The 19,103-nt window shown below is 41.0% G+C and overlaps 2 protein-coding genes across 2 annotated transcripts; one reads left to right on the plus strand and one right to left on the minus strand.

Moving 5' to 3' along the window:
- Positions 1-6,613: 6,613 nt before the first annotated feature.
- LOC117740849 (proteinase-activated receptor 3-like) lies at positions 6,614-9,953 on the minus strand. Its single transcript, XM_034547474.1, is given in 12 exon segments — positions 6,614-7,233; positions 7,236-7,347; positions 7,349-7,372; positions 7,374-7,511; positions 7,513-7,611; positions 7,613-7,642; positions 7,644-7,733; positions 7,735-7,791; positions 7,793-7,939; positions 7,941-7,964; positions 7,966-8,202; positions 9,577-9,953. Coding segments are annotated over 11 exon segments (1,014 nt in total). The 5' UTR covers positions 8,140-8,202; positions 9,577-9,953; the 3' UTR covers positions 6,614-7,114.
- A 5,904-nt stretch (positions 9,954-15,857) lies between these two features.
- On the plus strand, positions 15,858-19,092 carry LOC117740967 (proteinase-activated receptor 1-like). Its single transcript, XM_034547657.1, has 2 exons — positions 15,858-16,185; positions 17,108-19,092. The coding sequence occupies exons 1-2, from the start codon at positions 16,110-16,112 to the stop codon at positions 18,364-18,366; spliced, it is 1,335 nt and encodes a 444-aa protein (XP_034403548.1). The 5' UTR covers positions 15,858-16,109; the 3' UTR covers positions 18,367-19,092.
- Positions 19,093-19,103: the final 11 nt, after the last annotated feature.

Raw genomic sequence — 19,103 nt, forward strand, 5'->3', positions numbered from 1 at the left:
TTGACATTAAACTGCTCACAACGAGGTCTGTGGATTATCTGCCAGGTCGTGATTACGAGAAGAGAGAGTTCTTCATTTCTTTTCATTTCTTTGGCGCTTCGAGCACCACAAGAACTCACACCTAAACAATCTAGACTGATAAATAGCTCCACAGGTACAAAGTAAAATGTTAATTTTTTTATTTTGGTGAACTGTCCCTTTAAGCCTTTACAAAAAAAAGACACTGTTCAAACAACAGATGGTTTTAAGGAGGCTTATGAGCAGGAATATTTCTTGGTCAGGTGGAGAGCCAGGCTAGCTTTTGCCCTCTGCTTCCAGGCTTCATGCTAAGCTAAGCTAACAGACATGTGGCTCAATTAACTGGGTCTAAGTCTCAACTCAAGTCAAGATACTGCAGTCTTACCGTCAGTATCCTGTCTTTATAAAGAGAAGATACAATATGTTAGTACCTGTCTAGTAATCTAAACAGTTCAAAAGATAGAATAATTATTTTAAATTGTATAGTTTGTTTGAATTTATGAAAGCTTATCTATATTTTCTTATTTTTACTCAATGAAAAACCCAACACATGACTATTCCCAGTGTGTCCTCTCATGTCAGCATTTTTTTATATTCTATACCTGATATTAAAACTGAAAACATTGTCTGATCTGATCTCTGTAACTGGCTGCTGGCAGAAGCGTCAAATATTACCATCAAGACATAATCATAATAATTATCTTATAACAAAATGTCAAACTGTTCCAAATCATTTTGTAACAGCCTTTTATGTGATTACGCTCGTTTACATGTAAAGCTATATATATTTAGTAATTTATGTGATTATAGTATTTATGTTATTTATTGCTTCACCGGTGTGCTCTTGACCTCTGCTTCTACACCCGAGATCAGAACTCCACTCATGGTTGACCACGTTCAAGCCTTTTGCTAAAAAAAAACTTGCAAGAATGACAAGGCCATAATAAAAAAAAAGTTTAAAAATCTATAACGGTATCGTAGTTTAGTGAAAACCGGCAACTTCAGCAGCTACTTTTCTAAAGTGAAAAGAAGTTTACATTTTCTGCTTTTTACAGTAAGAGACTTTTGAGATTGGAGACCTTTTCGTCTGAATGCTTCCTCTCTTCGTCTGCGTCGTGTTCGTCTTGTGGCACCGAGCTCACCGCGAAGGGCTTTCACTCTCCGATGCAATCTGATCTTGCCAAGAAGAATTTATACTCTGCTGCTATAATCTGCTCTTCTTCTTCTTCTTGTTTTTTTCACTCCCCTTTATCTGTCCCACGTTCTTGGTTTCCTCATCGTGTCCTCTTGCTCTGTTTATCTCCTCCTGCCTTGCTGCTGCTGCTCCCTCTCAAAACTCAAAGGCCTTTCTCAAATGTCGTGCCTCTCTCTCCATTGAGCCGGGCTCTCCTTACAAACCTTTGCAGGAAGCTTTGCTGCTCTGTCCCGCGCTTTTTCCCGTCTCTCATCTCTTGATACTGCAGTGTGTGTGTGTGTGTGTGGTGCTGGGTGTGAAAGAGTAAGTGTGTGTGTCCAGACAAACTGTTATAAGAGCCCAACCCAGTCGCAAGAAAAAACATGTTGGCATTGTACGCTTTTTTGTTACGTTGGATGCGGACGTTTCTGAACCAAAGATGTATTTATGTTGGGAAATGATTCATTAATGTTTCAACAATCTAACGTAACAACGTAACGCGTCAGCTTAACGCGACAGCGTAATGCGGCAGCTTAAAGTGGCAACGTAACAACATAACAATGTAATGTCACAACTGTAACGTCACAACTGTAACGTCACAACTGTAACAACATAACAACGTAAAAAACAACAACGTAACAGCATAACATTACAACTGTAACAACATAACAACGTCACAATGTAACGTCACAACTGTAACAATGTAAAAAACAACGTAACAGTGTAACATTACAACATAACAACAACATATGTTGTAACAACATAACAATGTAACAATGTAATGTTACATCTGTAACAACATAACAACGTAACATTACAACTGTGACAATGTAATGTTATAACTGTAACAACATAACGACCTAACAACGTAACAATGTAATGTTACAACTGTAACAATGTAACATTACAACTGTAACAACATAACAACGTAACTTAACAATGTAAAGTTACAACTGTAACAACATAACAATGTAACATAATAACATAATGTAATAATGTAATGTTACAACTGTAACAATGTAACGTTACAATTGTAACAACAAACAATGTAACATTACAACTGTAACAACATAACAACGTAACTTAACAATGTAAAGTTACAACTGTAACAACATAACAATGTAACAATGTAACAATGTAACAATGTAACATAATAACATAATGTAATAATGTAATGTTACAACTGTAACAATGTAACATTACAATTGTAACAACATTACAATGTAACGTTACATCTGTAACAACATAACAACGTAACAAAACAACAACGTAACAGTGTAACATTACAACTGTGACAATGTAACGTTATAACTATAACAACCTAACAACGTAACAATGTAATGTTACAACTGTAACAATGTAACATTACAACTGTAACAACATAACAACGTAACTTAACAATGTAAAGTTACAACTGTAACGACCTAACAACGTAACAATGTAATGTTACAACTGTAACAATGTAACATTACAACTGTAACAACATAACAACGTAACTTAACAATGTAAAGTTACAACTGTAACAACATAACAACATAACAAAGTAACATAACAACGTAACATAACAACGTAACAATGTAATGTTACAACTGTAACAATGTAACATTACAACTGTAACAAAATAACAACGTAACTTAACAATGTAAAGTTACAACTGTAACAACATAACAACATAACAAAGTAACATAACAACGTAACATAACAACGTAACAATGTAATGTTACAACTGTAACAATGTAACATTACAACTGTAACAAAATAACAACGTAACTTAACAATGTAAAGTTACAACTGTAACAACATAACAATGTAACATAACAACGTAACAATGTAATGTTACAACTGTAACAAAATAACAACGTAACTTAACAATGTAAAGTTACAACTGTAACAACATAATGTAACATAACAACGTAACAATGTAATGTTACAACTGTAACAATGTAACATTACAACTGTAACAACATAACTTAACAATTTAAAGTTACAACTGTAGCAACATAACTACCATTAATGAAATAATAACAACAACTTTTTACGTAGCTTTTCATAACAAGTGTAACGTAACATGTTATTTTAAAGTCCTGTATTTGTTTGACCCATCCAATACTTTTCCCACCCACCATTATTGGACATTATTGCGTGTGTATACTAGTTATGATACATCATGACTATCAACAAAGGTCATTCAATATAATACGACACTTACTCTGCCGAATGCAAAGATGTTGACGTATCAATGGTTTACAGAAACGTACATTGCCAACACGTTTTCCTGGCAACTCGGCTGAAGAGCCAGTGAAGTCGTTTTTGTTTGTTTCTACACTAGAGACGTGTTTTGGGGGGATTTGAACTACATGATGAAATGAAACTAAAAGCCATGCTTAAAGGATCAGTTCACCCAAATTCCAAACAAAAATATTTACTAGTCATACAGATAGTAGGCTAAATGTGGACACCAGATAGGGTTCATCATCTGTGGACCATGACTACGATGTTTCATGGCAAACAGTAAATAGTTGTTGAGATATTTTATTCTGGACTGTCCTGGTTCCTCTGGATGATCAACAGAAAACACATTTCATAGAGATTATTTCCATCATAGAAAGAAGATCCAGTCAAAACTATTGAGAATATTCATTGCTGTGAAGGAGAGAAACAAAACTCCATTTTAAAACCCACGTGGCTCTAAATCGACTCGGCTGAATAAGAGAATATGTTTTTATTCTGATTTGGGTGAACAGAGCTTTTAAAACCTCCATCATAGAAAAAATGTAAATAACACACAGAAAATACAGCACTGTTTCATTCAGTTATTCTCAAATGTGTTATGTTTAGTGTCAACATGCAGTATGTGATGTTCTGTTGCCATATTTATGAAAAGCAAATGCAGTACATGACCTCCTCCATGCAGCCGTTTCCTTTTTTTTTTAAGGACCCACTTTTCTTTGGACTGGAATGATTCAATCTGGTGTTCCAGACGTTCGATGCTTTATCTTCGTCCGCCTCGTCTTCTCCACCCGTGCCGAACAAACAACGATCACTTTTTCCAAGAAAGAAAAAAAACCTGCATGTTTGTTACAGAAATCCTTCTGTTGTGTGTGTGTGTGCTTTATTTCCATTTTGGTGTGTTTCGCTGTTCCTCTGCTGTGGGGAGGGGGGGAGGGGGGGTCAAAGGTGAATGTATCATTCTCGTGCGTTGTCAGATTTGTTGTGGACAGGTGTTCATTATACGGACTTCTAGGTCATCGTGAAAGGGCATGCTCGTGGTGAGATGACTGTGTGTACTACAAGATGTTATCCAGCAGGTGGGGGGGGGGGGGGGGGGTTTAAAAACCTCTGCTGTGTAAAGAAAAGAAAAAAACTATTACCAGTCCTTGATATGATTTATTTTGATAAGAAAGTGATGCAGTGTAAAGGTGGATTCCTCTGGTGTGTCTTCACATTGAATAAAGACTTTCATTTGAACGGCTGTGTTCAGCGTCCGCATGTGTTATTACCCCTCTCCGCCAGCAGAGGGCCCCCTTTATATATAAAATACACCACCACGTGGTTTACGTAAGCGTGTCCTCAGGTGTTATTATCCAAAGACTTTCTGACGGCTCACTGTTGTTTGCTTTGACCACCATTTAAGAGGAAATGTTTCAGTTTTAGCTTATTGGACTTCAGTGGTTGGTCTGGTCCATGCAAATAAATTATTATGAATGTATTATTAGTATTAAAAGTATGACTAATACATGAACACTATTACAATTATTAATAATTCATTGACATAATTATGTTAAGTCTTTGAAAACCTAGAAAAGTGCTATATAAAATGTAATTATTATTATTATAATTGCATTTATTATTTGTTACTAATATTTGAAAATTATTAAAATGATTAAGAATATATTAATATTATTATGAATAAATTATTGTCTGTTTGCTGGTCCAACTGTGTGCAGTGAGCTTCATGTATTCAACACATAAACCGGTTATTTTTACCAGTAAATAATGATCATATTAAATATATCCATAAACTCGTCAGTGATGAAGATCACGTGTTTTTTTAAATTTATTGTAGAATATCATTCATTTTTAGGTTGTTAACCTAAAATATCATTTGAAACATCTGTTATTGTTAAAATAAAAACTCATGTTGTACAATTGTTTTAATGCTAAATATATTTAACCACACAGGCGGAAAATATTGATTTGATTGTTTATTTGACGCTTTTTTGTTGTTGGACACATCGACATGGGCGAGCGGAGCCGGGGATCGAACCGCCGATCCTCTGATCGAAGGACGACCACAACCGGCCTTCGGGAGATGGAGGAAGGAGGTCCGGGTGGAGGGAGGATGGAGAGGTTCACGGTGGAGGACGAGGTCCTGGATATATAATATATATAAATTATATATATGATACATAATATATATATTACATGTTATACCAGTGGCTGAGTCTCTTGTGTGCTCTCTGTGTTCCTGCTGTTACCCCTCAGAGGATTGAGCTGTCTCTTAGTAGGAAACGCCTGTTTTGAATCTGTGTTTCATAAATATTTGTGCAGTGACTCATGTCTCAGCTGCGATGGATCAACGCTGCAGACGAGTTTTAACCCACCGACGCCTACGACAGGAGGTCACACTCTAATGTACAAAAAACGACTAAAGCACGATCAGAGTGTGGGACCAGAACCTCTTCCATGAGTCAACGTGAGCCTCAAGACTTCCGTCTTCAGGTGCATTTGTTTGGGGTTTCAGTGTAAACTTTGTTGGTGCAGCTTCAGGTTCGATCCGTCTCACTCTCTCGGGTTCCTCCCGAGGTGCGACAACGCTGGATCTGCAGTGTTTGAGTCTGCAGGCTCTGATGAGCTGATCCTGTGACCTTTCACCTGCATCCTGTGACCTTTCACCTGCATCCTGTGACATTTCACCTGCATCCTGTGACCTTTCACCTGCATCCTGTGACCTTTCACCTGCATCCTCGGCCTTATTTGGGCTCTCAAATTGGCGACAGTGTTTATGGTTAAAGAATCGACACTTTTCAATTAAAGTGAGAATTTTAGATGAATCAAATGCTACAATAGTAGATGAAGTCGAATCAAGTGATCAATAATCAACTCTTTTTAAAGTTTAAAGTACTTTCATATATATTTAGGCCTCATTTTGCCTTCAGACTTTGTGTTTTCGAGACAGATAAAGTCACATACAAAATCATTTCAGGAACCTGTTTTTTCCAGTTCTAAGTGTGTGTGTGTGTGTGCGTGTGTGTGTGGGTGTGTGTGTGTGTGTGCGTGTGTGTACATGTGTGTGTGTGTCATCTGACATCCTGTGCAGGCTTGGCAGGAAATACCAACCCCTCCCCCCCGTGGAGTTGGTAGTATAGCTCGGCTGTAGAAGGAGAGGTTCACACAAAATGAAAACACGAAACACAACAATACGTCGGGGACTTCGATAAGTTTATGTTTGACTTCATTGTTGCTTCACACACATACGGAGAACACAGAGAACATGTTCAGTCTGTTTCGTGTTAGTTCTTGTCAGTTATAAACTTGAATGCATAAATAAATGCTCATCACGGGACTTCAACTCAAATATGAAGAAGAAGAAAAAAACTTGTGTTTGATTTGTGTCCCCCAAACTCAACAGAATACAAATATATATTTAAAAAAACACATTAATGATCATGTGTTTGATACATAAATGCATTTTTTTCTCTTTTCATTATTTACACACGTAACATACATTCACACATCTGTCTTCTCTCTGACTCCACACACACATGAACTATATTGCTGCACAACAATATTAATTCTACTTTTAAAGAGAGCACATGTAATGTGACACGTAACTTGTTCGTCGTGAACACACTCAGGGGTCCTTCTGCTTTCTCTCTGGAGTCCAGCCACAGAGAAAACAGTTTTTGGTTCCGGTCCCCCTTACACAGACAGGCTGAGGGTCTTGCCCTTGAAGGCCCTGAAGTAAAGGCTGGAGCCTGAAGACTTGGACATGAGCAGGAAGAGGAAGGGGTCCAGACAGGCGTGCAGGCAGCACAAAACACCGCCACATTAAAGTGCACGTACAAACTCTCCGTCCAGTCCGAAAACAGCTGCACGTAATGGAGGAAGTGCAGCGCCCCGGCGGGGGCGAAGCACAGCAGGAAGATGGCGAAGCACCAGCGAGCTGGCCTTGACGTAGCATCGACCAGTCGTGGTGCGACCGGTTCAGCTCTAGCGCACGATCCGGCCGTAGCACGCCACCGCGGACCACCAGCGGCGCCAGCAGGCCGAAGACGGTGAGGAACAGGTTGTAGTAGAGCAGGAAGAAGTGGGAGTCGTGGCGCAGGGGCCAGGACGTCGTGGCAGGTGACGCGGCCCAACTCGGGGATCCAGTAGCTCTGCCGGACCAGCAGCTCGGGGACGACGGCGGCGCCGAAACACCCCCCACACGGCCACGCTGACCCAGGCCTGTGAACATCCTCTTGGGGAGACTCTTGTACATGAACGGGTGCACCACGGCCAGGTAGCGCTTGACGCTGATGCAGGCCAGCGTCTGGGTCCGAGCAGTAGAGGTTGCCATAGAAACAGGCGGTGACCACCCGACAGGCGGCCTCCCCGGAGCACCCAGTGGTTTCCGTGGAAATGGTAGAGGGCCTTGATGACGAGGGAGAGCAGGAGGAAGAGGTCGGAGACGGCCAGGCTGCTGTAGAGGATGGCGGAGGACACCTTCCTGACCTTCGAGGCCAGCGTGCACAAGATGGCGACGGTTGGCCGGGATCCCCACGGCGACGGACCAGCATGTAGACCACGGGGATGACCCGCGTGCTCAGGGGGCCGCGGAGGTAGCCGGCTGTGCCGTTGCCGAGGTAACGCAGTGCCGGAGGGGAATGAGATGAAATGGGAGCTCGAGTCCCATTCAGCGTCGGGAGGAAGAAGTCGGGCTGAAAAGAATCGCCGAGAAACATTCTGGGCCTCGCGGACCGCGACCTCCGAGCTATTGCTGCTGCGCGCTCTGTTTCTCCATTTCTCTGCAACAACAACAACAACAACAACAACATGCACAAGTTCAGGAGGTTTTTTACTAAGATTCATTACCTATCACGCAATATCTTTCCATCTCGATAAACTTCAAATACATTGTGTCACAATCACTGAAAACATGCCAATGAGACGGCGACTAAAAACAATGTTCATTATTGTTTTGTTGATTATTTATTTATTTGTTGATTCTACGAAGGTGGCATTTAATGATGCTTTCAGAATCTTGCTCAAGCTTCCCAGATGGACAAGTGCAAGTCAGATGTTTGTGAGTCGTAATGTTCCCACTTTCCATGCTGTGTTGAGGGAATTTTATATACAAGTGTTAAATGTCGATTAAATGTAATTATAAAAGTCTTAACTGAGCCAACACAGAGTGATACAAGGTATTTTTCCCGTTTCTGGAAACATTGGAACAAGTGTTTGTATGTTTTTAAACCACGAGTGACTTTTTAACTGCAGTAATTGTACCTATGTCCCTGTATTGTAATTGTATTGTATTTTATATATTGGTTGTTGTATTTGTGTTTGTTGCTTTATGGACTCATGAGTCTGGAATAAAATAAATATAATATGAAATGTGGGTTCCCCAAAGTGACGCCTTCAGTTTCATCTTCATGTGAAGTCGCCCGTTCAGCCGTGATCTCGATGATAAAACATCTCGTGTCCTAAAAACCGGATTTTCTAGAGAAACATCTGTTGCTTAAGTATAAGAGAACGTACTCATAGTGCAGTAAAATGCTCCCTATCGGTGTTTTACTAATATCTGATTGTTTCTGGATGAACATTTCTGCTGCATTAATGTGTGTTTCATGTTAACTCCTCTATATGCTGTGTTCTAGTTTAATCTACATCACTGTGAGATCATCATGTGTTTGTGGTCTCCGTCCTGTGAGAACCTCTCTCTACAAAGAACCACAGCTGTGTGACGATGCATCTTCCAGCTGATCCAAGAGGCTTTTTAAAAAAAAGAGTTTATTTATCTGAAGAAGGAGGAGGAGTTTCTTCAACATTCAACAACAACAGATATAATATAGGGATGAAAAACATAAATCTGAGAAGAAACTAAAGCTGTCAGACAAATGTAGTGAAGTAAAAAGTACAATATTTACCTCTGAGATGTCTTGGAGAAGAAGTATAAAGTATCATAGTATCATAACATAACGTAAACACTCAATAAAGTACAAATACGGTACTTTCCACTGAAACAAAGATCCCTCGTTTCCTTCAGAATCAGCTAATTAACTCACAGTTAATCATATTTAACAATGTAATCGACATCGTCACCGCAAGTATAATACGAATGTTTCACAATAAGTCAATTGTAAAAAAGTCAAAAAGACTTCATCTGTGACGAAACGTACCTTTCCTTTGAAGAGAAGCACTCAGACAGAGAGCAGCGACCAGTAGAAAGAGAAGAAGCTTTCCCATGTTGTATTATTTATTATGGTGTATTATTAAAACTCTCTCTGTGTGCCTCACACATCGCTGTCGCCTCCGTCTGCTGCTCCGTTGGTGGACTCAGAGTGAGAAACACAGTGGACCAATAGGAAAGTGGGTTGTCTGTGTTTCTGTTTTAACATGCACATCCTCTGGTGTATGAGATGACTCAAATATTCAAAGAGATGTCCGAGTCAGGGACCTTTGGGTGCCGTCTGACGCCTGGAGGGATGAAGGGTGAGGTAATGTGCGGAAGAGCGACACTGAATCGGGGAGGAAATGTCTGCTTGAAGATGATAAGCTTGTCCGAACACGAGCGCTCTTATTTAGTCTTCGCTTCCTTTTTTGTGTCATTTCAGCACGCGCACACGATGGAAGTCTATTTCCACGACCAGTCAGTCATTGTGATGACAAACTATCTAAAAGTAATGTGAAGACGGCTGCAAAAAAATTACTTTGTATGTTAAAATACCTTCTCAATAGTTTGACTTAGCTAAATAATTACTGTGCGTGTTAAAATAATGACAAACTTGATCAAATATTAATCAAAATATTGACTATGGTACGACAAAATAATGACTTAATATGGTACGACAAAATATTGAAAAACCTTCTCAAGGGTTTTGAAAAGTCAAAATAATGACCAAATATTCCATAAATAATACTTTTCATCTCAAAATAATGTCTTTGTATCTAAAATTAAAAACAACAACATAGTATCGAAATAATGAGTTAGTCAAAAGTTTTTGTTCCAGTTATTCTTATATAACTCACATTTTGGCACATAACCCCTTCAGAAAGTTGGAGCTTTATCTTGTCTGACAACTTTAATTGAGGTTTTTCAGTCTTATTTTTTTTAATATTTACAGACATCTGTATCTATCACACACACACACACACACACACACACACACACACACAACACACACACACACACACACACACACAGCTTATATCCAAAATATTTTTATTTGCACATTCCAGTTTTATTATTCGAGCACCAACAACCCAGCTGGTCACAGATGGGAGCCTCGTCTTGTTTTCATCTAATCTGTTTCATCGGCTATATGTGAGAAGCCCCCCCCCCCACCCCCCCCCCCCCCCCCCCCCCCCCCCCCCCCCCCCCCCCCCCCCCCCCCCCCCCCCCCCCCCCCCCCCCCCCCCCCCCCCCCCCCCCCCCCCCCCCCCCCCCCCCCCCCCCCCCCCCCCCCCCCCCCCCCCCCCCCCCCCCCCCCCCCCCCCCCCCCCCCGCGTACACAAATATATTATTTTTATTAACAATTATATTATTAATATGTTATTATTTTAAAAAAAAGCTGGTCTAGAAAATGTTAGAAAGAAGCCTGTTTTCTCCACCAGGGGGCGACATCACCCTTCGTTTCATGGCGTTTTGGCCACTTTATCACCTTTTTTATTTTTATTTTTTTTATTTTTTTGGGATCAGCTGCCACAGTCTGTATATGCTCTGTGAAATCAATTATTCAAGTCTCCCCACACTCCCTCGAGACCCAGTAGTCATTACTGGTAATCACTGTAAGTGGACCGTTTTAATGGTTTCCTGTACTGGTTTCATGCTTTCTGCAGTGTAAACACCATTAAAAATCCCTGCGGTGATTTTAGGCCACATTTCAGACTGTCTAACTTTCTTTAATCTTTTCTGAAATTTCCCCCTCAAAAAAAGCAGGCAAAAAACAACAACACAGGACTAATTATCACCCAAAATTAAAGTCCTCTCTAACAGACAGTTGGAGAGCAGCTGGTGAACATTGGAGCATTCAGCAGATTGACAGACAGATATTTCATCATCTCGAAAAAGGGGAAAAACATTTCCAGATGCATTTTCTCTCCTGACAGAATGAAAAATGATCAATATTTCTGCATCAGATGGCATCAAGAGATCATTATCACGCAGCTCAGTGTTTCAGAATAGTTTACTTACTACATATTCAGCTTGTTGTCGATTTAATTCTGTTTACAATGGAACAAAGTAACCACAATAATGTTTTTACTAATATATTCAGTGGTGTATAGAGTACCCAAAGACCACAATTGAGTAAAAGTAAAGATACCTTACTGGAAAATGACTCTAGTAAATGTGAAAGTCACCTCTGAGAATACTACTTGAGTAAAAGTCTTAAAGTATCTAATAATTTACGGTACTTAAGTATCAAAAGTAATTTTCTGTCCTGCCGAGATCAGGCTGTGGAAATATATATATATATATATATATATATATATATATATATATATATATATATATATATATACATTGCAAACCACTTGCAATCAAAGGTATAAAAATAAAAGTAATAATAAAAAGTGTATGTATATGTATGTATATATATATTGTACTTATTATTCCTCTATGTACATTTCCGGTGATAAAGGGACTTTAATGTGGTATCACACAATATTAAAATCTCCCTAACTTCACCTTATTTCAGGCATCCAATCAAAAACCCGTTCAAACAACTGACTTTGAGACGAAGGAACCGGTGCTGCAGATTTGCTGACTCATGTCCGTGTTTTAAGGACTCATTCCTGCAGCACCCTCCACACAAATAAATAAAGAGCAACCCGACTGACGTCATAGTCACACTTTGATCTTAAACAACCCCAAAACATATGAGATGATCCAATCGCCATGAATCCACACTGTGATTTGACCCTGTTGATCTATTCCGTACACACCTTAAGGGAGATCCCCCTCTCTCCATCTCCTGAGATAAGTATCATGTCTTCCTCTGGGTGATTCATGACTTGTTTAGGACTTGAAGCGCAATGTTTAGGCCTTGAAGTTGGAACAAGACATTATACTTCCTGTTTACATCCCCCCCAAGAGCATCATGGAAAGTTACGTTGAGAGCTTGATGATTATCTGTGTCTCGAGATCAACTTCTCTCTTATATTTCTGGAGAACTCACACTCACCTCTATCTATTTGCCCGATTCAACCGATTTAAGGGATTAAGATTTGATTAAGATTTGATGCAACGGTGTTAATTATCCGGAAAAGCATAGTTTGATTGCAGCTCCCATATCTCTAAGTAGAAGAAACATTACATTCTTCAGGGTAAAAAGAAGAAGAAAATCCTCCTCCAAATGTACCCTTTGAAGCACAAGTAAATGCTGCTGATATATATATATATATATATATACTTTTACTTGATTAAAGGATCTCAGAATATCCTCTTCCTGCACTGTGACTAAATAAATCAAACCAACTCTAGACAAGACATTTTATTAAATGAAATTTTTTTAGCCTCAAAGACAATTCAAAGCGCTTTACATAAAACATCCAAAGTGCAAATGAAACACATTTATGTAAATTACGATTACAATTTAATTTGAGAACCAAGAGAACAGGAAAATAAAAACAACCTAAATAGAAGGACAGGTGTGGAATAGAATAAGAAAAGAGAGCTGCGATGGAGAGGCACGCTGTCAGAGACAACAGTTTGCATGTTTGTTTACAGGCTATTTAACGGACACCTTCCTCTGTACACAAAGCCCCTCACACACTAGATATATCTCGCCGCTGCTTTTGTTTTTCACAGAACTACATCACACGCCAGATGGTTCAAATCTGAGATCCCCGAGTGAAGACAGAGTGCCGCTCCGTCTGTGAACCTCCGTGTCTTCATTTCTTCTAAAGAAGGCTTTGAAATAAAAGCCAAAACAATGGATTTCAGGGATGCTTTCAACCTTTGACTGCAGAACACAAGGCGTTGGTTATTCTCTGACGGGACGATAACATGTGCCACGGTGGATACGGAGAACAAACCGGAATCAAACTGGAACTGGGCCGCTGACTCCTCTGTGGACCTGACCTCTCCCAGTCTGCGTCCGGCCTCCTCCTGTGAGCAGGAACGAGCTTGTGTTAGTTCAGTAAACGCCCCAAACACAACCTCTGAAGTGGACATGTCCAGCTGAGTTTTTAAAGCCGTAATGGCCGATATCTCTATAATAATCAATAATCAAGTGCAGGAGCTCTGTGGAGCTTTATCATGTCTTTCCGCGTTTGTTTTATGGTCCCCGACTTTAGTGTTTTGGTTCTTTTGATAAACCCACAGGACCAAACCCCTTAAAAGGTCAAAGTGAGCAACCAGCTGGTGAAAATAGAGGAGCATTTAGCAGCCAAAGGGACAGATTTGTTTCCTTTTGCGAGGTGGTGGAGACCAAAAACAGAGCTAAAAGAGAGAGAAAGTTGGACTTAGATTCATCCGGCGGACACAATCTCAGCTCCAAATGAATTACAACGTCGCTCGGTAACTACCGGATGTGTAAATAAGCAGCTGTTTGTCATTTTAACTTGAGAGTGTGCGTTCGTATAGCTTGTTTCTGCTTCCCCTCAAGTGGACAAAATAATCAGTTATCGCAGGTTTAAAATGGTAGTTTTGGGGAAATGTGCTTATTTCATGTTTGTGGGTTAAATATTTAAATATGAAGCCACAGCTAGCAGTTGGTTAGCTTAGCTTAGCATAAAGACTGGGGAAGCAGCCTGGTTCTGTGCAAAGGGGAAATAAATCCACCTACCAGGACCTCTAAAGCTCACTAATGTGCACAAAAAGTACAACAACTCGTTGCTATTTGCCCGACTTTATCAGTGACTTCCTCGCATCGTCACTTATTGTCCCCGGCGTCCTCGTGCTGATGACAGGACTCCAGGAAGGATGCAACAAGTCCGCGACCTTTAGGGACGCCCGTTTCCAGTCTTTAAACTACGATAAGCAAACCCTCTCTTGGCCCACCAGCTTCATATTTTACAGACACGTACAAAGGATGGTTTTAAATCTAAAAAGAAACGTCAGGAAACACCAGCATGTGGTTTTCGTTTGAATAGTAGGCCCGAACCAAAGGGATGAAAAAAAAAAAGAGATCATTTTGACAAATATTTCTGAGAGGAAATGGGTTTAGTCTGTCTGTCTGTGAGCTCAGATACCGAGTCCCAATGGATGCTCAGGAAGAAGGAGTCAGACGTTGTCTGCCTCAGAGAAATTAACCAGCTTTCTTTGTAACAAACACACGTTTTCTGTCATGTAGAATCCTCCGTCTTTACATCTGCTTCATAAAGACAAACCACATCACGTCATCTCTTGGAAATAGAGTCTGAACACGGACGTTTACGAAATGAATAAACACAGAAATGAGACAAAACAAAAAAGGGGAAAAAGACAGCTGCCGGCTGTCCCGTCCCGACCTCATTGTGATTTAACTTGAATATATAACTTCCAAACTCACCGAGTCAAACTAAATGTGATTTTCCTCCTCCAAAGTTAAAAAATAGCTCATGAAATGAGTGTTTTGTCCGAGACGGTGTGTCTGACCGCTGCAAACAGGAAGCACTTTAGCATCTTCACATCACACAAATCAGTTCTCCGGTGGACGTTTTAAAAAAACATTAGTTATCAAAAGAGCATTTAGAATAAATTAAATAGTCGACATGCAGTTTTGGGGGAATTTACTCTGTTTCACACTTCCAGTCAGAATCTACTAAATGCCTCATGGACAGCTCTTTTTTAATGTTTTAATGCAGTCTGAAGTTATATAATAGCAATATTAGGCTGCCTTGGCTCAATTGTTGAGAGTTTATTGGATAAAATAACATAATCCAGGAATTAAGCAAAAGTAATTCAAATCCAAGTAAATAAGATTAGTTTAGACCATCCAAATAAAATGTAAACTGATGTTTTGCTTCCATTGATGTTATTCTCTTTTTTGTTGCTTTTATCTTTACAGTTTGTAACTTTTACTTTGAAAAAACAAATACATATAATTGTAAATACATTCAAAAATAAACGTATTAACTTGAATTTGTGCTTAATCACGTATTTATAAAAACATATCTCAGACAGAGGTGTGTTATGTTGCACTTTGGCTGTTGTTTTGAAAAATATATAACGTTATAATTTAGTTTCATAAAGTTTCACAAAGTGACTTTGTACTTTCAGACTGACGATTGGATTTTACTTTATTCATCCCCAGGGCGACATTTCTTGAAAATAAATCGCAGGGCATATTACATGTAAGAATTAAAATAATAAAAAATAAAATAAAAACGAAAAGTGATTAAAACAAGTGATTCCACATTCATGATTATGCTACTTTCCATGACACGACACAACAACATAATTCAACAACATCATTTATTTTTCCAGCACTATTAAAACCCCTTAAAGGGAGGGATGATGACCCTGATTGCCGTGACAGGGTCAGTCTGTTGTCCCGCTGTGTGACGGGAAAGGTGACGTCAGGCCATCGGAATGCGTCTGAGCGCGCCGGCTGCAGTGGATTAGCGGACCGGGGCGTTCCGGACCCTCCGGACTGTGGTGGGCGGACACAAAACACGCCGTCGCCCCTCACTGGGGTGACGAAGAGCAGCGGCGTGGACACGGAGGAAAACTCCACGAACAGCGCGAGGATTATACGATATTTTAATTATCATTTCTACAGGCGACATGTTTTCAATGTGTCCAAAAACGTTGCTGTTGGTGCTGGTGTGCGCGCGCGCCGCCTCGGCTGCAGCCAATAACGGTGAGAAGACATGAGCTTATTAATTTAAAGCAACGTGCTGATTTAAGCCGTTTCTTACTGCAAAGTTGGTAGAATACGGTGGAAAATGTATGTTTTAAAAAAACTGCGCTAACGTTAGTTGATTAATCGACTTTCTATTAAAATAATTTTAGTCATTCTGGTGATCAATAAATGGTTTCAAAGCAGAAATAGTGAAACTACGTCAAACAGTCTCTGGTTTTTAACAACGGAAATATATGAAGATTTTTAATTTTTTTAAATCTTTTCCTTTTTTCTAAATAATAAATTGAGTTTTGGGCGTTTAGTCGGACAAAACGAGACATTTGATGACGTCACCTTGAGCTTTGGGAATTACTTGATCATGAAGGAAACCGTCGGTTACAGCCCTAATAATAAAGTATAAAAGGAAGAGGGATTCACGATAATAATTTTTATTTATTTAAAACATTTTAAAAAGTTGGGAAAAATGCCCCAGAGCCAAAGTGACGTCATCAAATGTATTGTTTTGTTCAACTCAAAAAGTCCACAACCAAAGATGTTTATTGTACAACACAATACAGATAACCTGAAACTAGTATTTGTCTCCTTTTTTTTTTTTAAACAATTTTTGCTTTAAAAACTGTCTGAAATGTTTCTCAATATATTGTTTGGTATCATTTCACAGTTCCTTATTCAGATAAGATATTAAATATAATAGAAGACGGCAAATAGTCACAGTTCAACATCTGGAAGCAGTAAAGTAGTGGCATTATTGATAAGAGCAAACAAACAGATTAATTCATTTATAAAAAATAAAAGTTGCCTGTTTTCTGTATTCGTAAATCCCTAAACTAAACTCTGTGTACCACCTGCGTGTCTCTCTCTCTCTCTCTCTCTCTCTCTCTCTCTCTCTCTCTCTCTCTCTCTCTCTCTCTCTCTCCAGTCAGTGCACGAGGGAGGACCTTCATCTTCTTTGACCGCTCGGCCACGGATGAACCGATCGACCTGACCGACGTGTTTGGAGAAGACGATGTCGCCGACTGGAATCGCTCCCGAAGCAGCCGGGCGCGTAACGCCACCGTCTCCGTGCGGACGCACGTGTCCGACGAGGCGCTGCAGTTCCTGACGGGGCCCGTGTCCACCGTCCTCATCCCGTCCTTCTACGCGCTGGTCTGCCTCGTCAGCGTGCCCATCAACGTCTGCGCGGTCGTGGCCTTCGCTCGGAGGATCCGGCCCAAGAAGCCGGCGGCCATCTACATGCTGAACCTGGCCTCCGCCGACCTGCTCTTCGCCTCGCTGCTCCCCTTCAAGATCGCCTACCACTTCGCCGGCAACGACTGGGTGTTCGGCCCCGTCATGTGCCGCGTGGTCACCGCGGCCTTCTACTGGAACATGTACTGCTCCGTCCTCCTCATCGCGAGCATCAGCGTGGACCGGTTCGTCGCCGTGGTCTACCCCATGGACTCCCTGGCTTGGAGGAGGCCCCGGAACGCCACCATGGCCTGCGCGGCCGCGTGGATACTCTCCTTCGCTGGCTCGGTGCCCCTCGTCCTCTCCGAGCAGACCTTCCACCTCAGCGACTTGGACATCACCACCTGCCACGACGTCCAGCGCGCCGGCGATCTTATCCGGCACTACAAGGCGTACTTCGCCACCCTCTGCGTCGCCCTCTTCTTCCTGCCCCTGCTCGTCACCGCGGTGTCCTACGCCCGGGTCGTCTGGTCGCTGAGCAGAGTCCCGCGCGGCTTCCCGGGCCGCTCGCGCAGGAGATCGAGAGCGGTGGTGATGGCGCTCACCGTGCTGGTGATGTTCGTGCTGTGTTTCACGCCCACCAACTGTCTGCTCCTCGCTCACTACCTGCAGTTCAACGAGGGGCTCGCCGGGGCCCAGGAGGCCCCCGACGGCTCCTACGCGGCCTATCTGGTGTTTCTGTGCGTGGGCAGTCTCAACTGCCTCCTGGATCCCCTGGTCTACTACTTTGGGTCCTCCCAGTGCCAGAGACAGCTACTGAGCGCGCTCGGGTGCCAGAAGGCCTCAGAGGGAAGCGGCAGCAGCCAATCGGCGACGAGCTCCAGCAGATTCAGCAGCAGAATAATGCTGAAGTCCAGCCGCGCGGAGAGCTCCAAGATAAACACTCCGGTTCCCAAGATGGACTCCTTCCAAGCAAACCTCAGCAGCCAATACAAGAAGCTGATGGTCTGATGGACTCGCGTTGAGCAGACGAACTGACTACCTGTGATTTAAAAAAGTTATGAAACCGTGGAAGTATATTTTATTAGAATTAAGTCCAAGTAACTGCAAATAAGGAGCACAAAGCGAATATAATGAATGACTGATGTCCGGCCAACAGGGATGACGAGCTGGGTTTCATAGCAACGATGGAAGAGCCCTTTGAAGGAAGGAAGTTGAGATGAGATAAGAAAGTGATTTCTAGAATCCGGCTGGACCGTTTTATTTTTATTTTTGCACTGTAGAAATAAGAGCGTGTAAGTTTTATAAGCTGCAAGTGAATCTGTAGGTATTGCATTTAATGGAAGGACACTACTTGCTATTGTATTTTTAGCTGAGAAGCTTTATGTTTCACATTTTGAAAAACTTTCAAGTTCTTACTTTGTATTTTTTTACTTTTTTTAAATTTTATTTTGTACACGTTTTGTCTGAATAATTCTGATATACCATTTTGATTATTGTTTTAAAGATAATGACAGTCATGTATTGCATGCTGCTCTCTGCTGGTTAGACGTGGGAAGTACTTCTAAGTGTATTTTAAGGGTGTTTCTGCTCCAGCAGGAAGCGCCACAATACAGTTAACAAAGGGAAACCTGAGGACTCCTCTCCTCTGTCACTGTTTGTATTAGCAGAGTCATGTGACTGAATAAATACTCTTTGAATCTTTCAATGTAAAAGATTACTTCTTCGTCCACTCGATGAATTTTTCT

Source organism: Cyclopterus lumpus, chromosome 12 (genome assembly GCF_009769545.1).
Source record: "Cyclopterus lumpus isolate fCycLum1 chromosome 12, fCycLum1.pri, whole genome shotgun sequence".
In the NCBI taxonomy this organism is placed as follows: Eukaryota; Metazoa; Chordata; class Actinopteri; order Perciformes; family Cyclopteridae; genus Cyclopterus; species Cyclopterus lumpus.